Source organism: Arabidopsis thaliana, chromosome 5 (assembly GCF_000001735.4).
Source record: "Arabidopsis thaliana chromosome 5, partial sequence".
Taxonomy (NCBI): Eukaryota; Viridiplantae; Streptophyta; class Magnoliopsida; order Brassicales; family Brassicaceae; genus Arabidopsis; species Arabidopsis thaliana.
In genome coordinates this window covers 6,646,647-6,666,286 of record NC_003076.8, presented here as the reverse complement: position 1 = coordinate 6,666,286, position 19,640 = coordinate 6,646,647, and the positions used below count along the sequence as shown (strand labels likewise).

The 19,640-nt window shown below is 36.6% G+C and overlaps 6 protein-coding genes, 1 long non-coding RNA gene and 1 other non-coding gene across 11 annotated transcripts; 4 read left to right on the top strand and 4 right to left on the bottom strand.

Moving 5' to 3' along the window:
* Positions 1-179: 179 nt before the first annotated feature.
* Positions 180-1,542, top strand: AT5G19710 (histidine containing phosphotransfer protein; the record flags this gene model as incomplete). Its single annotated transcript, NM_121976.1, has 5 exons — positions 180-239; positions 875-966; positions 1,045-1,116; positions 1,330-1,402; positions 1,495-1,542. 5 exons carry the CDS (start codon positions 180-182, stop codon positions 1,540-1,542), a joined length of 345 nt encoding a protein of 114 aa, NP_197472.1.
* A 288-nt stretch (positions 1,543-1,830) lies between these two features.
* AT5G03085 lies at positions 1,831-2,101 on the bottom strand. The gene has a single exon (NR_142655.1). It is a non-coding gene; the product is annotated as an other RNA (long non-coding RNA).
* On the top strand, positions 1,847-2,740 carry AT5G00420. 2 transcript variants are annotated; one of them, NR_144143.1, is made up of 2 exons: positions 1,847-1,977; positions 2,170-2,740. It is a non-coding gene; the product is annotated as an uncharacterized misc_RNA (transcript). The 2 variants fall into 2 exon arrangements; NR_144144.1 differs by having other exon boundaries at positions 1,847-2,740.
* A 1,083-nt stretch (positions 2,741-3,823) lies between these two features.
* Positions 3,824-5,609, top strand: AT5G19700 (MATE efflux family protein). Its single transcript, NM_121975.2, has one exon. The coding sequence runs from the start codon at positions 3,940-3,942 to the stop codon at positions 5,464-5,466; it is 1,527 nt and encodes a 508-aa protein (NP_197471.1). The 5' UTR covers positions 3,824-3,939; the 3' UTR covers positions 5,467-5,609.
* A 1,969-nt stretch (positions 5,610-7,578) lies between these two features.
* Positions 7,579-13,981, bottom strand: STT3A (staurosporin and temperature sensitive 3-like A). Of its 2 annotated transcripts, none has more exons than NM_001343623.1 (23): positions 13,275-13,833; positions 12,968-13,030; positions 12,808-12,863; positions 12,650-12,721; positions 12,454-12,559; positions 12,324-12,374; positions 11,985-12,080; positions 11,747-11,806; positions 11,542-11,655; positions 11,307-11,393; positions 10,856-10,959; positions 10,583-10,678; positions 10,318-10,438; positions 10,128-10,208; positions 9,907-10,035; positions 9,575-9,811; positions 9,322-9,465; positions 9,007-9,193; positions 8,829-8,926; positions 8,632-8,711; positions 8,473-8,560; positions 8,301-8,390; positions 7,579-8,126 (listed from the first exon to the last, which is right to left on the bottom strand). In NM_001343623.1, exons 1-23 carry the CDS (start codon positions 13,275-13,277, stop codon positions 8,073-8,075), a joined length of 2,217 nt encoding a protein of 738 aa, NP_001332033.1. In that variant the 5' UTR covers positions 13,278-13,833; the 3' UTR covers positions 7,579-8,072. The 2 variants fall into 2 exon arrangements, with proteins under 2 accessions (NP_001332033.1, NP_568380.1); NM_121974.5 differs by having other exon boundaries at positions 7,646-8,126; positions 13,513-13,981.
* A 259-nt stretch (positions 13,982-14,240) lies between these two features.
* Positions 14,241-16,713, bottom strand: AT5G19680 (Leucine-rich repeat (LRR) family protein). Its single transcript, NM_121973.5, has 6 exons — positions 16,355-16,713; positions 15,897-16,127; positions 15,668-15,814; positions 15,437-15,579; positions 15,238-15,352; positions 14,241-14,803 (listed from the first exon to the last, which is right to left on the bottom strand). Exons 1-6 carry the CDS (start codon positions 16,622-16,624, stop codon positions 14,723-14,725), a joined length of 987 nt encoding a protein of 328 aa, NP_197469.1. The 5' UTR covers positions 16,625-16,713; the 3' UTR covers positions 14,241-14,722.
* Positions 16,714-16,752: 39 nt separating this feature from the next.
* AT5G19670 (Exostosin family protein) lies at positions 16,753-19,589 on the bottom strand. Of its 2 annotated transcripts, NM_001343621.1 has the most exons (5): positions 18,579-19,569; positions 18,360-18,490; positions 17,685-18,033; positions 16,874-17,597; positions 16,753-16,779 (listed from the first exon to the last, which is right to left on the bottom strand). In NM_001343621.1, exons 1-4 carry the CDS (start codon positions 19,260-19,262, stop codon positions 16,929-16,931), a joined length of 1,833 nt encoding a protein of 610 aa, NP_001332525.1. In that variant the 5' UTR covers positions 19,263-19,569; the 3' UTR covers positions 16,753-16,779; positions 16,874-16,928. The 2 variants fall into 2 exon arrangements, with proteins under 2 accessions (NP_001332525.1, NP_197468.2); NM_121972.4 differs by having other exon boundaries at positions 16,758-17,597; positions 18,579-19,589.
* AT5G19675 (uncharacterized protein) lies at positions 16,971-17,211 on the top strand (the record flags this gene model as incomplete). Its single annotated transcript, NM_001343622.1, has 2 exons — positions 16,971-17,063; positions 17,092-17,211. 2 exons carry the CDS (start codon positions 16,971-16,973, stop codon positions 17,209-17,211), a joined length of 213 nt encoding a protein of 70 aa, NP_001332524.1.
* Positions 19,590-19,640: the final 51 nt, after the last annotated feature.

Sequence of the window (19,640 nt, the reverse complement as noted above, 5' to 3'; positions counted from 1 at the left end):
CAAGAGGTTGTTTCAAGATTTTCTCATTAAATTATAATTCTAAGCTTTCACTTTATTGCCATATATATATGGATTGATGTAGATGCAACATTTACATGCATTTCACTCTCTCTATTTGACCCTATATTATTCTTCTTGAATTTGCAAAAGCTTATTTCCAAACAAATATTTTAGTTAAAATGGTGATCAAATCCCTCCATGTACAAGTTGAAGAGATGAGACAATCTTTCTTTGACGAGGTTAGTATATTTCAAACTAATGCACATATAATTAAGCGTATAGAGGATGATTTACACATATCAATCCGGTTGATTTATATTTTGAATTACTTGTTTTTATAAAAACATGTAATTTTCTAAGGAATCTCGTTTAATCTTTCAAAGTAAATAATGACGCAGGGGTACCTTGATCGTCAGTATACTCAGCTTGAGGCTCTGGCGAAAGACACGAACCCTAACTTTATTGTAGAGATAATAACTCTTTATTTTAGGGATTCCCCTAATGTGATTGCTTCTTTGGAACATGAATTGTGAGTTTCCTATCTCTCTTCATATGAAATTTTGATCCATGGAAATATGGAATGCATCAACATTGAACTTATATAATGTAATGAAACATAGTTCGAATGAAAAACCAAGATTTAGTTGAAAGTAGATGCAAAAAAAAAGAAAAAAAAAGGGCCCAAGTTATTGTAATTTGTTATGCATTTTACTAAAGGCCGTATAAATCTTGTTTGCATAGGGGCATATAAAATGTTGGGCCGCACCTATAAATATGAATACAAGAATTATATTTGAATATAATGATTTAATTTAAACTTGGCTAATGCCTAATGGTTGGTATCTAAAGTTTTAAGTTGATTTAATTTTGACAGGGAGCGAGAGCCAATAGAGGTACCCATGATTACCCGATGCATTCTTCGGCTAGAAAGCAGCAGCGCCAGGCTAGTTATAATATTTTTGTAATGTGTTTTGAAATATAGAGATAAGAATTGTAACATTAATAAATATAAATTGCTGATTTTTTTTTTTTTTTTTAATACAGCATCGGTGCTATCAAAGTTGTTAAGGAACTTAAGAAGGCAAACACATTTCTCAAAGCTGGCAACATAGAAGGGTAAGTACAGCCTTTTCATTTTATTTTATTTTTCATTTCCTTTGCATAATTTTAGTTCTAAATAGAATACATAAGTTTGTCATTTATGCATCTAAACTAAGATATGTATGAGAATGTTCTTTAACAAGATATATATATATATATATATATATATATATATATATATATATATTGATGCAAATGGTTGTTTTTGCATACATGTATACTTTAAAGAGTAAAAGGAGCACTGCCTGATATTAAGAAAGAGCACAGTGAACTCCGGGCAAAGTTTGAGACTTATTTCCAGGTTTATAAAATTCTTAATTAAAGTATTGTTAATAACGTATGGTTATGTGCTCGAATGGAATCTGATTCTAGCTTCTTCAATGTGTTTGTCAGTTGATGAGACAAGCTGGTCCAACAGATGTAGCTGTGAATTCAAGCTGAGAATGTGTAAACCAGGATAGTTTGGTTCGTACGACAAATATTCTACCTGCCCAAACCCAAGTTACTACCATTGATCGTTATCAGTTGATCATGATCGTATTAATTTTTGAATGTTTTATTTGTTAACTTATGTTATGATGTCGAGTTTATTTTTATTAGATTAATATATATTTCGTCTAAAAGATAAATATATTGCTGCAAATTAACCTCTTTTTTTTTGTCAATAATAATTTAGAAAATTGAACTAAACAAAATGTCTTATAATTACATAAACCCAAAATAGAAAAAATAGAAAAAGAAAAAGAAGCCATGTCGTGATGTGAATACACACACATTTCTCTCTGGACCTAAAAATCTCTCCCTTCTCTCTAAAAACAAAAGGAACCGCCACCTAGATTTTTTATATTCATAGTGGCTTCCATAGCACTAGAGCCGGTAAAATTCTTTCTCTTTCTTTGTTTTTCTCTTTTTTCGGCACATCCATGATTTTTCTTCCAACGGAATCAATTCTAGTTTTCTAGATCTAAATATTTAAAGCTTAAATCTCCTCCTCCTTTGGTTTTTGATGTTTTGCTTTTTTGTCTCCGCCATTCTCAGCATCATATCTGGTTGTATCTTTCTTGGTAGGTAGAAGCAGTCTTCAATCGGTTCTTCTCTGCCTCAGATTAAGAAATTTCGCCATCGTAAATCTAGATCTTCTTCCTTTCTTCAAGAGACGTTCTTTGAGTCTCTATTTTTTTGGATGCGTTTCACCGCCTCTGTGACTTCTCGAGAGTATTATAAAGAGGGTCACACGACACTTTCATTTGGTTTTAACTTGTTATAAAGAAGATTCTTGTATTATAATCTGTTTGTGTGTTTTTCTAAGTCTCAGTTTTGTTTTAATTTGCAAGGTTTAGGTTTTGTTAATCTTTTTTTTGAATTTCCAGATTCTGATCCAGAAAGTATTAATGGATGTTGTGTAGTTTATTTGCTCGGGTTTTTTTCCCTTTGTTTACTTTGTTTGATCATTGTTTCTGGTGTTCTTGTACTCGCCGACTAATGTTTCCGGAAGTGTTCATGTACTTGCCGGCTCTTTGTAATTCACTTTAAACCTTATCAATAGAATCTTTTTGATGAAAAAGAAGAAGAAGCCATGGAGCTATTCAAACTCATCTAACCGATTGGATAAAACAGCTCATTCATAGGAGACTACGCCACCAAAACTATTTTTTTAATATGTTTCATATCCCTAACAATACATTCTTCTTGAAAAAATATTCTACATAGCTCACAATACAAAAAACTTGGTTTAGTGACATTTGACATTTACACATATGAATGGTTGCAATATGGTCATAGCACGTAAAAAATGATCATATATTGTTCAAAAATATAGATCTTAATGCATATCGATCATGTCCCTCTGGTCCAATTGGTTTTATGATTTTTTTTCCATATCAATCAATCAAAAAGGAGGATCAATTGATCTGGCCCTCTATAACTAAATTTGTTTTAACTAGAAAAACTGGACCGCTCATTCTCCTCCTCTCAAGTTCTGGTTAGCGTTTTTTGAATCATTTTCAATCACAAAGTTATTTTTAAGAAAAAATCTAGGAAATGCACAACTTTGATTAAAAAACAAAAAAAAATTATAAGATTACATCTAACTTAATAAGCAATACTTAAGAAAAAAACAAAAGTACATACCGATAAAAACACGACACGTCAAATTTTATATCTAGACATTATAATATACATATGAATTTTAGTAAAAGGTAAAACAAAATGTAAATGTTGAAAATAGTAAATTTAATTTAAAATTTTTGAAAAAAAATATTAATAAAATACATATCTAATATAGTAATTTATAAAATATCACGTGGCGTTCGGCAATATATGGCACAAAATTTTCAAGGATAAGATTTTCTAATTTCCAAACTTTTATAATAAATCTGATAAACTTGAATTAATGTTACCAGAATCCCATTTAATAAAATCAGAACTAAAATTAGGCATTTTCATAAAAGTATTGTGAAAACATACAAATTAAAGATGTTCTTATAGAAAAAAGGGATTTTTTCACTATTAAAATTAAAAAGATAATAATCTAAAACAACCTTGTAGACCCAAAAAAAAAAGATTACAAAAATGCCTAACTTCTTTAACATTTTAAGAAGTCTTATCTTCACAGCACCTTCTAAAAGAAAAGTGTTCTTTCTGTAATTAACCTTTTTTAAACATTAAAACATAAAGTCTATCCTTTTAATAAATATTTGACTTTTATCATTTGACTCCTTCGCTAAGTCCGACGTGACGGACATATAGGTAATTTGTGTATATAAACCAGAAGTGTTCTGCTGGTAATCATATCTTGTAACCATAATCGTCTTGTGTCTTTTATTTCACAGAGACAAAATGGAAACCCCAAACATCATCAGCCACACAAATCTTCTATCGAAGATAGACCTGGAAAAACAAAACCCTGCCCCCATTTTCCCGACAATCACTGAGCTTAAAAGTGAGGCTAGGTCTCTCTTCTCCTTAGCCTTCCCGACAATCCTCGCGGCCCTCATCCTCTACGCTCGCTCCGCCATCTCGATGCTCTTCCTCGGGCATATCGGTGAACTAGAGCTAGCTGGTGGCTCCCTGGCCATTGCCTTCGCTAACATCACTGGCTACTCCGTTCTAGCAGGTCTTGCACTCGGCATGGACCCACTCTGTTCGCAAGCCTTTGGAGCCGGCAGACCAAAACTCCTCTCTTTAACGCTTCAACGAACCGTACTTTTCTTACTCACAAGTTCGGTAGTAATCGTCGCTCTATGGCTCAACCTGGGGAAGATCATGATTTATCTTCATCAAGATCCAAGTATCTCATCGTTGGCCCAAACATATATCCTCTGCTCTATTCCTGATCTGCTCACCAATTCCTTTCTTCACCCTCTTCGTATATACCTTCGAGCACAAGGTATCACAAGCCCTTTAACTCTCGCAACACTCGCTGGCACCATCTTCCACATACCCATGAACTTTTTCCTCGTTTCTTACCTCGGATGGGGTTTCATGGGCGTTTCAATGGCCGCAGCCGCTTCAAATCTTCTTGTTGTCATTTTCCTTGTGGCCCATGTTTGGATCGCAGGTCTACACCAGCCAACGTGGACCCGCCCCAGCTCGGAATGTTTCAAAGATTGGGGACCAGTCGTAACCCTAGCCATACCTAGCTGCATCGGGGTATGCCTAGAGTGGTGGTGGTACGAGATAATGACCGTTCTATGTGGTTTACTCATAGACCCTAGTACTCCAGTGGCATCAATGGGCATTCTTATCCAAACGACGTCTTTGCTTTACATTTTCCCATCGTCTCTAGGGTTAGCAGTCTCCACCCGAGTTGGTAACGAACTTGGCTCAAACCGCCCAAACAAGGCTAGGTTATCAGCCATAGTGGCGGTTTCCTTTGCTGGGGTAATGGGTCTGACGGCGTCTGCGTTTGCTTGGGGCGTAAGCGATGTCTGGGGATGGATCTTCACAAACGACGTTGCTATCATCAAATTAACCGCAGCCGCGTTGCCGATTCTCGGGCTTTGCGAGCTCGGGAACTGCCCGCAAACAGTAGGTTGCGGGGTTGTTAGAGGCACTGCACGGCCGTCCATGGCAGCGAACATAAACCTAGGAGCGTTTTACCTCGTTGGAACGCCTGTAGCCGTTGGGCTAACGTTTTGGGCCGCATATGGATTTTGCGGACTTTGGGTAGGTCTTTTAGCTGCTCAGATATGTTGTGCTGCCATGATGCTATATGTCGTGGCTACTACGGACTGGGAGAAAGAAGCAATTAGAGCCAGAAAGCTAACGTGTACTGAAGGCGTTGATGTGGTAATAACAACAACGCAAACCAACGGAGACTTATCGGAACCATTAATTTACGTTGTCACTGTCGCTACTGACTGACATCGATCGGTGTTTTGAGTTGTTTTATTTTATTTTACTTAATATTTGTGGATGAATCGATCAGTTTTTTTTGGGAGGGCATTGGGAGACATTTGTATTTTTAAACGAGAAAGTTACCAAAAAGAATCTGATTCATAATTTTGATCCAAAGTAATTGTGTCCTAAGTATTTGTACTTCATGCTATTTTAGAGAATTTTCTTTTTCTATATAATCGGCTTTGATTGCTCCAGAATTCGAATTCAAGTTGTTGTGCAACATTTTCTGATGTGTTCAATTGTGTTTTCGTTGTATAAGTAGTAGATCATGACTAAACATGTGTTCACGTTATATAATGATTATGTATGTTATTCAGTTTAATTGTATATATTTTTTCATGTATAAAAAGTTATGTTTTTTAAAAATATATTTCTTTTACTTTGATTTATTAAATATAAGATCAACCTATATTTGTTGTCAAAAAAAAGCATTAGGAGGATTTGAATTCGATTACAGCCGCAAAATGTTACAGCTATTTGTGCTGGTTAGTTCTCCAGTCAGACTCTTGGTGGTATTACTGCAACTCATTAATTTTTCTATTTAAAAAAATATATGGTGAAAGAAGTTCTTTAAATTCCAGTTTTCAACACGTATGCACAAAATTTTGCTTCTCAAAATTAAATATACAGGGGGAGGGGACATCTATACTGTTTGGTTACCTAGGTTTAACATCAAATACAAGTAAAAAAAAACGAAAAACGAGACTTAAGTATGCATGGTTAATGTAGCTATACATCGACGTCCATGAGATGTACTTTAGTGATTTGTATTAGTATTTAGATGTGTCACTACTTAAAATTTAATTTCGCATATTACATGTTGATGTTGTTAACGAAAATATATATACAAAAATAAGTTTTGTAGATCTACATATATGGGTATTCTTATATAATAAAACTCTGATCAATTTGACGGGAAAAAAAAAAAACTCTGATCACTTCCTGAATTTAAAATGTTCGTGTCATCGATAACTACATAATATTTTTTGTTATCAATGACGAGTCATTGTAATTATATATATTGGCAAAGGTTCTTGGAGTCATGTTTACTTGTTACATGTAATAGAAATTGTCTGAATAAACCTGTCCCTTTTCTTAAGAGTGTTAAACCTCTTTTCACTTGATTTGGTCATTGTCCCCAAACATTCCAACACATGTTTTGGGCCAATCCATGATGTTGCCTAAAGATCACCGTTGACTTTTCTTTTTTTACATCAGTATGACTTTTTTAGTTGTTACGTTGTATATATTTGACTTTTTATAAATTTTAATATTATATTAGAATTCTCCAATGTATACAAATTAAATAGCTTACAAAGCAAAAAATATCAAATACTACCCAAGAAGTATAGTTAGTAATAGCTGATTTTATCATTTTTCCTTTGAAGATTAGCCGTTACTTGGTTAAAAATTAGTAGTAAATTATTTAAACAGCATTTGTACGTCTTTTTTTTTTGTTTTCTTGGGGTCAATTAGCATTTGTACACTATTGGCATGTTCTAGGCTTATAGTTTACTTTTAACCCACGTAAAAATATTAAAAGTTATGTTTCGACTTATGACTTTTCTCAAGAGACGTGTTTTTCGATTGGAGTCATGTCCAGAAGACACTGAAGCATGCTTGTTTTACAACCAGTCCACGTTTTTAGGCGTCGATTGTTTTTCTACTCTTGCTTTTTCCAAAACTGATCTTTTCTCCATCTTGTAAAATACAAATCTTTGTATTATATTCTAAAATATTTACTGGTAAATCATCTTCTTGAGTTAAATTACTTTATAAATATTGTATATATTGTTATACAAAATAATTGATTACCAATTCATCTTTATGTATGTATATTCTAGTTTTTACCTCTCTTTTTTTTTTCTCTCCTGAACCAGTAAACTATAGATGTGGTTGCGTAAAATGACTTGATTGCTAGACGTATTTGCTTTCGTATGGCGATATAAAAACTTGTTGTCAACTATTTCGTCAAATCATATAAAATTATGTCTACTTATGACTATCTTTTTTTCGTAATAAAAATATGGTGCAAACGGCGAACCCTATCGTGTGTCCTCCTTGCACATATACAATTATATGCTTGTAAGAATAAAAAGAAGTTCCATTCATATACTTACTAAATATTACTAGTTGTCTATCCTTCCTGCACAAAGCATATAATACTTACCCAACTTTAAGCTCATCGATTACTAAAATCTCGCTGTCTATCTATACTTTGGATGTTCATGTAAACACGACGTCTTCCACCCGACAAAAAAGTGAAATCAATAAAAGAAAACTTTAGATTCGAAAAATGAGAGAGATATTGTGGAGGCGAAGAGAAACATAGGAAAGAGGTTAGTCGACAGAGAGGGAGGGGCGAGGGACCCAGAGTGGATGTAATATGGATACTTTAGCTACCGTACTTGAAAATCTCCGCAATAAACATGAAATTCGAATAAAGTTAACAAAATTTTTACGAATCCTACACCAGAAACTTGACTGCGTCTGCAACAACTTTCTCGATAATAAAGAGACCTAAGAGTTGACATATAGCTCACCATCCAACATTGAAAATTCTAGGATTTCTAGACCCACGGGTTCTTCTTCGCTGATTTTGAACTCAATCCAGAGCTTGTTTTCTGGCAACACAGCAAAAGCTACATTAGTATATCTCATCTCAACACAACAGTCATGACGGTCCCTCTTAGCTTCGAAACTCATTATTTCACATTTGTGTACTGCCCATTGAAGTCAAGGTTGAATGGGGTTTAATAATATGTAGGAGGATTTTCCCAAAATTGTCAGGTGCTTACCGATTTCAGTTTCTTTGCTTTACCACGAATCCTGTTCCTGGGAGGTTTCAGCTTGTATAGCCGAACCATCCAATGGTGACTCGTGAAAACCTGATGACAAAACCAGTTACATTTACCAGAATCCTAGTGGAATCAATGCACCCTGGTTTGTAGTAAATAATTTAAATCTCACCTCTTCGAAATGTGTAAGCTTAAAATGCTTCTTCCCAATCTCTGTCCGCCTCACCCGATCATAACCTTTACCATCCGTCTCTACAAACCTGGAGAAAAAATATTAAAACTCAGCCTTGTAAACAGAGTTCGAGGTTACAGTTACGAGAAAGTATCATACCTGTAGTAAGAGAGCTTGTACATAAGGCTGTTCAACATTGTTGGAGTGGCCTCAGAATCAATCCGGTATTGCCCATCTCTCTTTTGCAAAGCAAATATTAGGTAACCAGGTTCAGATTCAAAGTCTTCAAAATTATTGAGCCATCACAACTTGTTCTAAGACCGAAAGAAACAAAACAAAACAAAACAAATAAGTACCAGATAATCAGCTTCCTTTATATGTGGAAAGACGCCGCCTCCAATACGAACCATCCACAGAAACTTGTTGATGTCATCACTAGGGTAACCAATAAGACCTAATGAAATGATTGTCCGATCAGAGAATATACTTCAGAGATAATACACAAGATGGCAATGTCATGAGCCAAACACATACCACCAAAGACGACAAGAACATATTTCACATCCAAGGAGTTGAAAATTTCCCACGCCGCCTTTTCTGGAGATGACATTGCAGTGCCAACAGTTGCAATGTGAGTATTATTCCATGTGTTGTTGTCAACAATCACAGTTCTATTAGCCATAGCTGTCGTCTGATAACCATAGTCCCACCATGATGCCACCTACCAAGATTTTATTTTTGCAAATCAAACTCAGGCAACTTCATATATTAAAGACAGCTTATACCTCTACCAAAGGATGATGCTTAACAGGAACTAAAAACTGACTTGTTTTTGTTGAAAAAACTTACTTTATCATCCACATCAGTATTATGGCTTAACCATGCATAAGACTCTCTAAAATCATCAAAGACGTGTAGGCCATCACGTGACTGAGATGTCAAAACTATTGATGGAGCTGAATATGCTTCTGCAGCTGCCCAAACACAATGGATCTACAAAACAAAGGTATGCATTTCGAACTCCTATCATTTGAATGTTGACGACAAAACTAACTGTAAAAGATGGGACCATAAAATAACAACTCGAAGAAAGTCTGCATACCACATAGAAAGCACCCAACATTATAAGGAGAAGAAGCGCAACTATAGAGGCTTCAAGAGGCAAAACAAGAGCCTTCTTTTTAATCTTGGCCTTAACAGAAGGTTTATCAGCCGGTTCTCTCTCTTTCTTCTTGCCCTTTTTGGAAGACCGCTCTTTTACAATCTCTTCACCCTTGTCAGTCTTACCAGCAGAAACATCATCTTTTGGGGCATTGTTCGTGGAAGTGTTGTCCTCTGCCTAACAGTCGAAACACAAACCATTTTTGTCCAGAACTTGTCAACACAGATGATTCAACAGATCAGAGAACAAAGTAGACAGAGAAGCATACTTACATCATCTGTGGAATTAGACGATGCGCCTAACTGGTATTTGATGGAACCCGTGAAAACATCAAAAGCTTGAGAGAGCGCAATCCCAGACATGATGCATGCTGCTGGAGCAAGCACGAGCATAAGACGAACCTAAGAGAACAGGAAGACAGGTGAATACATGGTTCAATAAAATAACTAGGCAACAGAAAGATGCAACGGCAATTCATAGACACACAACTTACCATAACTCCAGAAAAGTATACAGACATTACAATGTAAAGGACCACAAAAGAGCTGGCATCAGATAGAGGCGAAAAGCACGCCTACCAACAGAAGATAAGAAAAGAGGAAAGAATCAACACAAAATATATGGACAAAAAATGTTATTCAGCACAAAATCTAATTAGTAACTACAATCAAAATTTAACTCACAATGATGCCAGCAGGGACCAAGAAAGCCAAAACATTGATATCCATGAAATAAGATGGCCAAGTTGGAGGTTGATGTTCACTGACACTTGCAATAATTGGAATATACTTGCTTGCATAAGTTCTGTTGTACGATAGATAAAACAAAGAAAAAGAGTGTCAGGTATGTTAATAATTATAAAATGATAAAGCGGAATACCTGAAACGTGGACAAAGACATAAAATAAATGGCTAGGAGAAGAAAGATTGAAAAACTAGAACCACTCACGGATCAAGTAAACTTAAACTCCTACCACTCCATCCTCCTGTTGGACTTGAAGCCACCAATGCCACAAGAATTGCCACAACTATGAAACACACAACCCTGTAAAGAATAAACGAGCATAGATAAACATTTTACCCAATGATGCATAATCCAGAAAATCTAGAGGTTATCCCATCTGTACTAGCTTTGTGAAGTTGGATAAGAAGCAGATAAACTCCTCTTATCAAGGTGTGGTAATTGTAGACATGTAGAGAGAAACAGTATAAGAAAGCGTACATGCCGATAGACACAACAAGTGTCACAGCAACTTTGAACATTTTGGGAGAAAGAATGCCTTTGATGTAGTATACGAGAGCTACAACGTGGATGATGATAAAAACCTGCATAAGTTATAGACAAAAATTTCTTAACAAAAGTAGAAGTAAATGAAGAGAATAACTAGTAGAAATTTTTTGTCCATTTGCAGAAACATTAAGTTTAAACCCAATATTCGTACATATATTAACTTATCTCACAAGTGAAAACTTAGAATTTAAAAAGGTTTCAGTTTTTTTTAGCTTGAATAACTCTACAGGCATCAACTAGTAAACTCGTGTCCAGAAAACGATGCACCAAAAGGACTAATCCATGGTCAGTTCAACACGCAAAATCCGATTCAATAAACTAAGCACTAAATGAAGAGGCATACATAACAAAATAATTGAGAAATAATTGAGAAAAAACTCACCAAAAACGAGGCAAAATGTTCAGAAGTCAAAACCGCATTGAAACCAACAACAGGCACCAATGCCGCTAACAACGTGCCTAACACAACCTGCATACGCATGAGCAAACCTGGTGTCAATAACTTTCAGTATTATGTAATTTTAGCTATCTTTCAGCATCCTACGTGATATATACAACTACTGGTATAGGTTGTTATAATAATTTTTATCTGTCTCCAGAAGGAAGAAGATTCTTACCAAAGGAGCATAGGCAATGTACAGTCGGGGAGAGTATCGCCCAGTTACAATGCACAAAAGCACGTGCATTGGTATCAGATTGATAATGAAGGTGTAACCTCCCCATGAACATACCTAATGATGGAAAAAAAACAAGTAAAAACTGAGCAGAAAATAATACTGAAGAGGAAAAGGAGAAAAAATGGTGAATTATCGCAGGTCGTACCATGTAAAAGTATGCAAGAGCATTCAGGGTGGCATAAAATAAGGAACCTGTATTTAATGTCTGCATAAAATTCATGATAAGGATCACTGGAAAAATAATTAAAAGGAATTGGCAACTAAGAAACAGAGATTTACAAGAGAAGGTTTGATGTTGGTTGCTGAAGGAATTTTCTTATACACATGCTCCAAAGGGTGAAAAAATCAAAACAACTTTACATGCCATTGGAGAAAACCCTAACCTTTATGTAAAGATAAAAAGTGAAGATCAAAGCAAAGATGGCAACAGCTTCATTGTCATAGCTACCAGCTACAGATCGGGATATATATGAGGGAACCTGCAAAAGTAACCATTCAGTAAAAAGAACTAACACTCTAAAGAAACACATCAATAAAATTTTGTGGTAAATTCCAGTAAACAATGCACCAATGCTGAATAGTGTACATGACATCAAATCACCAAACGCTAACCTATTAATTATCATAGCCATGATGTTCTAGAAACTTAACGTTTGCTGTTCAGAATTTTCCCGAAACATCAATTGAAGAAAAATATCACGTATACTAATTGACTAAATTACCATGGCCAAAAGAGCAGCAGCTGCAAGTCCAGCACCGGAGCCCTTAACTTCCTGTTAGAATGCAAATATGTACTTATCATTTATTGGTTCTAAAATTTACTAGAGAAATCATGTAAGAAAAAAGACAAACCTTTGTCAAAAGGTAAGTTGCCCAGGATGCAAAAGCTGAAAATACAGGTGCAGTGAAGACACAGACAGTCTCTACTGACAGAGGAATGTTTAATGAATTTAATCCCCTGTGGCACATAGATATAAATAATTAAAACTCAAAACTGACCCATACGTGTGTATCAAATAATTGCTGATAACAGTGAAACTACACTCACCACCAGATGGTTCCAGCAGTCAAAGTTAACCCAGGGTAAACAGTTCCTCCAATCACACGGCCAAGAGGATACCTAATATCAAATAAAATGGGGGAAACAAAATAAGTACAATGCTATTGAAGACAGTAATAGACCAAAATTTCTGATCCTCAAATTACCAGGTCCTATCATCAAACCAATTCCAGAACTCGTATATTCCATTCTTCGATAAGAACTGAAATAAACAACAAATTAAATAGGACCGCAATCTCAGAAATTAAAAGGAGAACTCGCCCAAAGCTAAGATTAACATCCTGGAAATAAGAAAAGAGAGTGAACCTGAGTGACTCTATAATTGAAGTAAGGATCAAACTCATGAATCACACTTTCATACTTTATAACCTGAAAAATAAATCAAGAACGTTACCAAAAGCAATAAAAATGAAAAGTATGAGATGATTGCTAGAATCAAACAAGAATTAGCCTCTTCTGCAGAGTAGATAAGACATTACTGAATTTACTAGAGTCTAGAGAAGTAAAATTAACTAATTCCAAGTATTTTCCTAACTGTCAAATAAAATGGAACAAGCATTGATTTAACATTTCAAAGCTAAAACACTTAATTTCACTCTTAAGATACATGAACCATCACTACGACGAGGAACAATATCTCTCCGACGCAGCGTTAAATAACAAGTAACAACAACAATCTGTTTCTTTAACACAGAGACAGTGAGGAGAGAAACGAAGTTACACCAATCAATCTCAAATCATGAGATCGGATCTAGATTAGTCGGATCTAAACTAGTCCGATCGGATCTAAAGCCTAACAAATTGAAGAACACTGAAATGAATCAACCAAGCAGAAACATCAGTGAACTCACAGAGAAGAGTCGGATCGAGAAAGCGAGGACACCAATGAGGACGAGGATCAGGACTGATAAAACGTTGCCGAAAGCATTCCTCATCGCAGTCGGCGTTCCCGGCAGTGGGCTTTCTAGAGCCGCCATTTTACGCGGCGGAAGGTGAGCTCTCCGGCTCGATGAATCGGATTAAAGAGAGTGAGGAACTACTATCTCCGGCAAAGGTCGAAGGGTTTTTGGAGACGCGAAAACTACTATCTCCGGCAAAACAATCTCTCACGGGAATTACATGTTTGAGCTGCGGTAACTAGTAAACAAACGACTGACCCAGCCTTCGTGGAATTAACACATGTCATGTGTTCATTCGCTACAAGTCATCTTAAGCTATATCCGGTTTTCTTGCGTGATGTAAATATCAATCAAATCAAACCGGTGAGCGACTATAAAAGAGAAGTTGACTTTCCAAACCGATGAAATATCAGGTCAACCAAAACCTCAATTCAAAATACCACCATTATTATAAACATTTTCGGTTCAAATCGGTTTAGTATAAACATAGACTACTTCCATTAATATTTTGGTACGTAAGATAATTTAAGGTGATACTTTGCGGCTAACTCTCTAGAGAATGTGATTGCAGAAGTGCAGATCTGTATTGGTGAAATGACTTTTTTCTTTTTCTTTTATACCACTCTTGTACCTTCTTTTATACAGCAAATTTCTTCAGTTCATTAACAAAAAGTACTTCTGTCGGAAAGAAAGATTAGAAGCCCAAAACTTGTAACAAGTTACCAAAAAGTAGTAAAATATGTAATATAGCAACCTTTCAATACTGAACAATCACATGAAACTATAAAGATAAAAAAGCAAGGGGCAAAGTCAAAAATATGGATCAAAGTATTCAAGTTAGTGTTCTCGGTTGAAACTTGAAACAAAGACAACTTCAGACTCGGGGATTCCCTTTTACAGACACAGTCCACATACTATTACAGACCAAAAACAAGAATTGGTTTACTTGCAAGGGAACACTAGAATTTCAAAAACGTTTTAATAAATATCCATGACGAGAGCGATTTAATTTGCTCATTTGCACTTCTTTATGATAAACAGCAGACACATGTATATTTTGAGGAATCCGTGTTGTACCTGATTTCCTAAATTCGATGCCCATGCCCATGGGATGAGGAAGCAGACATTCATACAAACAGCACGACAAGGAATATATCCATCTCTAAGCAAATAAGTTAGAATCAATTTGCTCCACATTCGGGAAGATTTGTCTGACCGCAGCAACATAATCAGAAGACTTGGCCTGAGAGGAGATGGACAACAGAAAATGATACACTTATATTAGATAACGTTTAATGGCTCTCAGTAAAATAATTACTTTTCACATCTTCTGAGCCAAAGAAATTGATAATTTATAGAAGACACTGGGACTCACCCAAATAAATGAATTGACTTATGCAAAAAACTACAACCAAGTTGTGGTACTCAAGTTTACTTAAATGCATAAGAAACTTTATAGAAAAACCCAAGGTTTCTTATGCATTATCAATATATACGGAAAAAAAATAATCTAAATTACGATGCACATTGAACAAGACCAGCAATGGGATCACTCTGTGTACCATTAAATTGACATTCCATATCAAAAAGCAAAAGCAAAACCAAAGATAGGAGATCCTACGATACTGAGTGACAAGACTTTGATGAAAAGTGACTAAAGATTATGATTAAACTTACACAAGGGTTATTTTCGAGGTAGATAGTGGTAAGCTTCTCTTTAGATCCTGTAACAGCTTCTGTGATTGCTTCCAGTGATTCTATCTGGTTGTCATTAAGCCACAAATCTTCCAACCTATAGGTTAAGTTAAAGTCAGGATGGAGAAAATAAATCACCAAAAGACAAAAATCGGTCTGAAGCAAGGGAAAGGTGAAATACTTTGTGAGGTTCTGAATGTCATCAACTGAAGTAAGCTTGTTGTTCGACACGTCCAATACCCGTAGGTTGACCAATGCACTCAAGCCTTCCATTTTGGAGATACCATTATGGCTCAAATATAACTCTTCAAGAGCAACACATTCCTGGGTACATAATATTTCAAGCATCAGAAGAAATAAAAATGCTGGCATGAGGAATGAGTATATCTGCAGAAAGGTAAATGAAGCACACCTCAAATCCTTTCATAGAGGTCAATCGATTGCTCTGCAAGCTAATCTTTTTTATGCATTTGAGCCCACACAGGTTAACAACTTTGATACGGTTTCTTCCGAGCCATAGTTCTTCTAATTTTGTGAAGTTTTCCAGATTTTCCATCACCTGAAACCTCAATGCTTTCAAATTCATTGCTGAAGCACTGTAAAGAGAATAAAAAAATATCAAAGAGGAGGGAGGGACAAACCCGCAATCTATTAGACCCCAGTTCAAGAATCTGCAAGTTGTGTAAGTGTTCAATCTCCATAATCTTGTTAACTTCATTTTTAGACACATAGAGTTCCTTCAGTGTGCTAGAGGCCTTGGATATTCCTTCCAAAGAAGTGATTTCATTGAAAGATATGTCGTAAACCAAAAGCTTCGTGAATATGCTGACATCTGGTACTTTCGCTAGCTTGTTATCTCTGAGAACTAACTCCTGCATAAATTATAGCAAGAAACACTCTTCTTTATCCACTGCCCACAAATAACTATGCCTCTCAGACTATCAATGCCAATTTTCAATTCTAGTGAAAATCAAAAGTGAAATGCAAAAGGCAATTAGCCAAAATCATAACGTTCCACGGCCAAAAACAAAATCAGATGCCTAGATATTTCACCATTTACAAAATCACTCAAAAGATAAATCAGAGAGTCGAGAATCACCTCGAGATCGGACAAGGCGTCCCAGTGAGACAACGGTTCGACGGCGGAATCATCAATTAGGTTTTGGCGGAGAGAAAGCTTCTTAAGCGTGGAGAGCTGAGCGATCCTCGAGTCCAATCCCGACAAACGGTTCGCCGTAAGGTCCAGCTCAATCAGGTTCGGCGGTAACTCGACCGTATCGAGACTGTGGAGCTGATAGCTAGTGAGATCGAGAACATTATTCGAATCGCCGATCTCTTCCAATGGCTCGTCTTCCTTCTCACTGTTCATGGTTTTTTTGGTTCAAGCTCGCGCGATGACGACAACGAGCTTTGTGGGGAACTGGTCTAAACTCTAAAGCGAAGTTCTCTTAAACTTAAACGTCAACGTTTCAGGCACACTTGTAACATTGTTGCCTGTAGGGTTGTTATGGTGGGCCTGAAAACCTATGAATAGGCCCAACATCAAGTCGAATTAGAACAAAATTATGAGTCAATATTTACAAAGGTAGAGTCAACTTTGTAGCTATTCATTACTCACACAACAAACAAGCACATTGGGTCTAAACTTTCACCATCAGCACTCCATAGTAACATCATCTACGCTTTGCTTGGAACACTCTGTTATACCAAATAGAATGCAAAACCATATGAAACAGATCATATTTCTCAGGTTTAGCATGCCACAGAAAGTGCCTTTGCGCCTTTCTCACCGCCATTTGCATCTTCACGTATTTGTCTTCTGGTATTGATAACAAGATATCTTTCAACCTCGGGATGTCTTTCTCCGCAACAATGACCGAGAACGCACTCCAATCAAGAACCTCGAAGAAAGGTGGCACAAAGTTGTCGGAGATGATCACAGGGACACACTCATAGAAAATCGATTCAACCACCCTCGGGCTGTTGACTTCGTACCCTTTAGGACAAATGCAGTACTTGCTGCTTTTCATCTGCTCGATGTAATTCATCTTGCTCGCCACACCAAATGGCATTCGCCCGAAGATTTTCATGTCCGGGTCTTTGTCTTTCCAATGCTGTAGCAGAATCTGACGTAAGTAACCGTGCATGCTTCCAGCATAGAAAGCCAGGGTCCGCCTCTGAGACGGCGGTTTTCCACCCAAATCACGAAGCGGATTTTTGGCGGCTCTGACATATGTTTCAGGGAGTGAGATGTCTCTTCCAATCTTAAAGCCTGCGGTTACGTCTGCATTGCATAAAGCTTTAATGCAATGCTCCATGTGGTGCCTAGTCTCATATGGTGCCTGTTAGTGAAGCCAAATTCAACATAGAAAATTGTTACCTATAGAAAAAATGATTAGTTAACTTTAAAAAATGAAACAGATGCCTACCCAATCATGACAAGCAACAAGAAAATGATCGGCTCCATCGGTTCTATTGAAGAAAGGGTACTTGGAACTGATGTGCTCCGTATATTCCTTAAGAAACTGGCGTAGGTTAGTGCGGTTGTGAGAATTACGCACATAAAGTGTGTATTCTAGCATCCGTGCACTAAATGGCATATAGTACAAGTGAGCCTTTCTTGGGTCCTTTACAGTGTACTGCTTGTTTCCTTCCATCAACTTCATGAACCATCCCTCTGATGCATACAATCCCTTGAGTATCGGAGTATGAAAGATGGGGCGGTTCCCTTCCTTATATACGTAAACTTTGAGTATCCGTTCCATAAGTTCGTAACTCCTGAGGCACATAACTGAATCGGATATGTCAAGATTACCTTTTATAAGAAGACACTACCAAACAGAACGAATTTGTGAACTAAACATATAATATGAACTCAGGCTTTCTTTTTCTTTTTACTCTCTTCACAGTACTAAGTTCCGAACAGAAAATTATCTCAACATAGGACCATATGATGCGGATTTTACAGTAGGAGTAGTGCTAAAGTTTCATCCACATAGGACTAATGATACTACTGAGGATTCATCAATTCGTGTATATACCATTACTCTTTTTCATTACCAGCAAATTTAATTCAGAATTAGCTCTAAGTTCTGCACTTTTACCTTTTAAACAGGGAAACATTACGGAATATTGGAGGGTAGAGCTCCCGTTCAAGTTTTGCAACCGGAGCATTCTCTATCTCCTTCCTTGCAGTCAATATCTCCTCATCTCTCCTCGAAGACCAACGCGGTCGCTACATTGGAAGTAGTATATCTCTTAATTGCATCATAACTAAAGTTCCACAGGTGAAAAGAAAATAGAAATGACAGCTGCACACATACCATTGCTCGTGAAGTTCTACGGTGCCTTGCTAATATCCGATTCATCTCATCTATTGTTGTCACAGATTTTGGTGGAAGATCACACCGCATTTTCTTCTTCTTACTTACTTTCTTAGAAACAAGCAAGGAACTATTTCCAGATGCAGGACTAGCAATGGAGGAGCCCCCACTTAAAATAGAGCTTTTGACGTTCTTCTGACTTTGAACCGTCACATTTTGCACCTGATAACCATTATTACTCGTTGAAACACTCTCCTTTTGCATTACAGTAGTCTCTGAAGGAAAAAGATTATCACTGCTTCCAGCAACTTCTTTGATGATGATACTGTCTTTCACATCTTCAAAGCTCTCAAAATCAACATTTCCAACAAACCCTTCATCATCCTCAGACTCATTCCTTAGACCAAAACCTGAAACATACCCATTTTTCTCCAAGACATGAATCCCCGAGACTGCAGAATCCTCAGAAACGTTAACCGCAAGTGTGTTTCGTGATGGAGTCATCAACAACGCATTGTTCTCATTGGGAAGTTTCAGTCTTCTACCATCAGGCAACAGATATCTTAAGGCGTCACCATATGAAAGTAATAACAAGATATGAGTAAGAGCCACAATCCCAACTAAAATAGCCCATTTCCTCTTTCCACTTCGTGACTGTTTTCGGAGCTCAGATCTAACCTCCATGACAGAAGGAACTATACAGATTCAAACCCACAAAACCTTCAAGTTCAAGTATTTAACAACAAGCTTCAAAAACTAATCCTGCCGACACATTCACGAGAACAAAAAAAAAAGCTGGAAAGACATAAATTCCAACGATCTTGATCTTAAATTGGAAATCGGAAACATTCGTTGCTCAATTCAGAGTAAATTTGAAACTCTTGAAGTGGAAAAGACATGAAGATGCACCAACGGTAGAATCTTCAAAACAACTCCGACCCAAGTGAAGAAGTGTCTGTACTGTATTTTTGGTGTTGGTCTCTTCTCTTTGACGACCTTTGACTAATTTGGCGACGATAAAACTGAAAAAGAAAGTAAAAAAACCAAACCGAACCAAAATTC

Bases quoted from the DNA above. Each gene is read 5' to 3' on its own strand.
- AT5G19670 (NM_121972.4), bottom strand. From the start codon at position 19,262: ATGGAGGTTAGATCTGAGCTCCGAAAACAGTCACGAAGTGGAAAGAGG. The intron at 18,491-18,578 runs GTATGTGTGCAG...CTTCCAATGTAG, and splicing joins GTAGAACTTCACGAGCAATG to CGACCGCGTTGGTCTTCGAG. The intron at 18,034-18,359 runs GTAAAAGTGCAG...TATGTGCCTCAG, and splicing joins AATGTTTCCCTGTTTAAAAG to GAGTTACGAACTTATGGAAC.
- AT5G19700 (NM_121975.2), top strand. From the start codon at position 3,940: ATGGAAACCCCAAACATCATCAGCCACACAAATCTTCTATCGAAGATA.
- STT3A (NM_121974.5), bottom strand. From the start codon at position 13,638: ATGGCGGCTCTAGAAAGCCCACTGCCGGGAACGCCGACTGCGATGAGG. The intron at 12,722-12,807 runs GTAATTTGAGGA...ATTTGATATTAG, and splicing joins TGGTTTGATGATAGGACCTG to GTATCCTCTTGGCCGTGTGA. The intron at 9,194-9,321 runs GTAAGTTTTTTC...AAATCTTGGTAG, and splicing joins ATACTGATGTGGATGATAAA to GTGGCATCATGGTGGGACTA.
- AT5G19680 (NM_121973.5), bottom strand. From the start codon at position 16,624: ATGAACAGTGAGAAGGAAGACGAGCCATTGGAAGAGATCGGCGATTCG. The intron at 15,815-15,896 runs GTTTGTCCCTCC...TTGAGGTTTCAG, and splicing joins TGGGGTCTAATAGATTGCGG to GTGATGGAAAATCTGGAAAA. The intron at 15,580-15,667 runs GTGTGCTTCATT...TTATGTACCCAG, and splicing joins CCTCTATGAAAGGATTTGAG to GAATGTGTTGCTCTTGAAGA.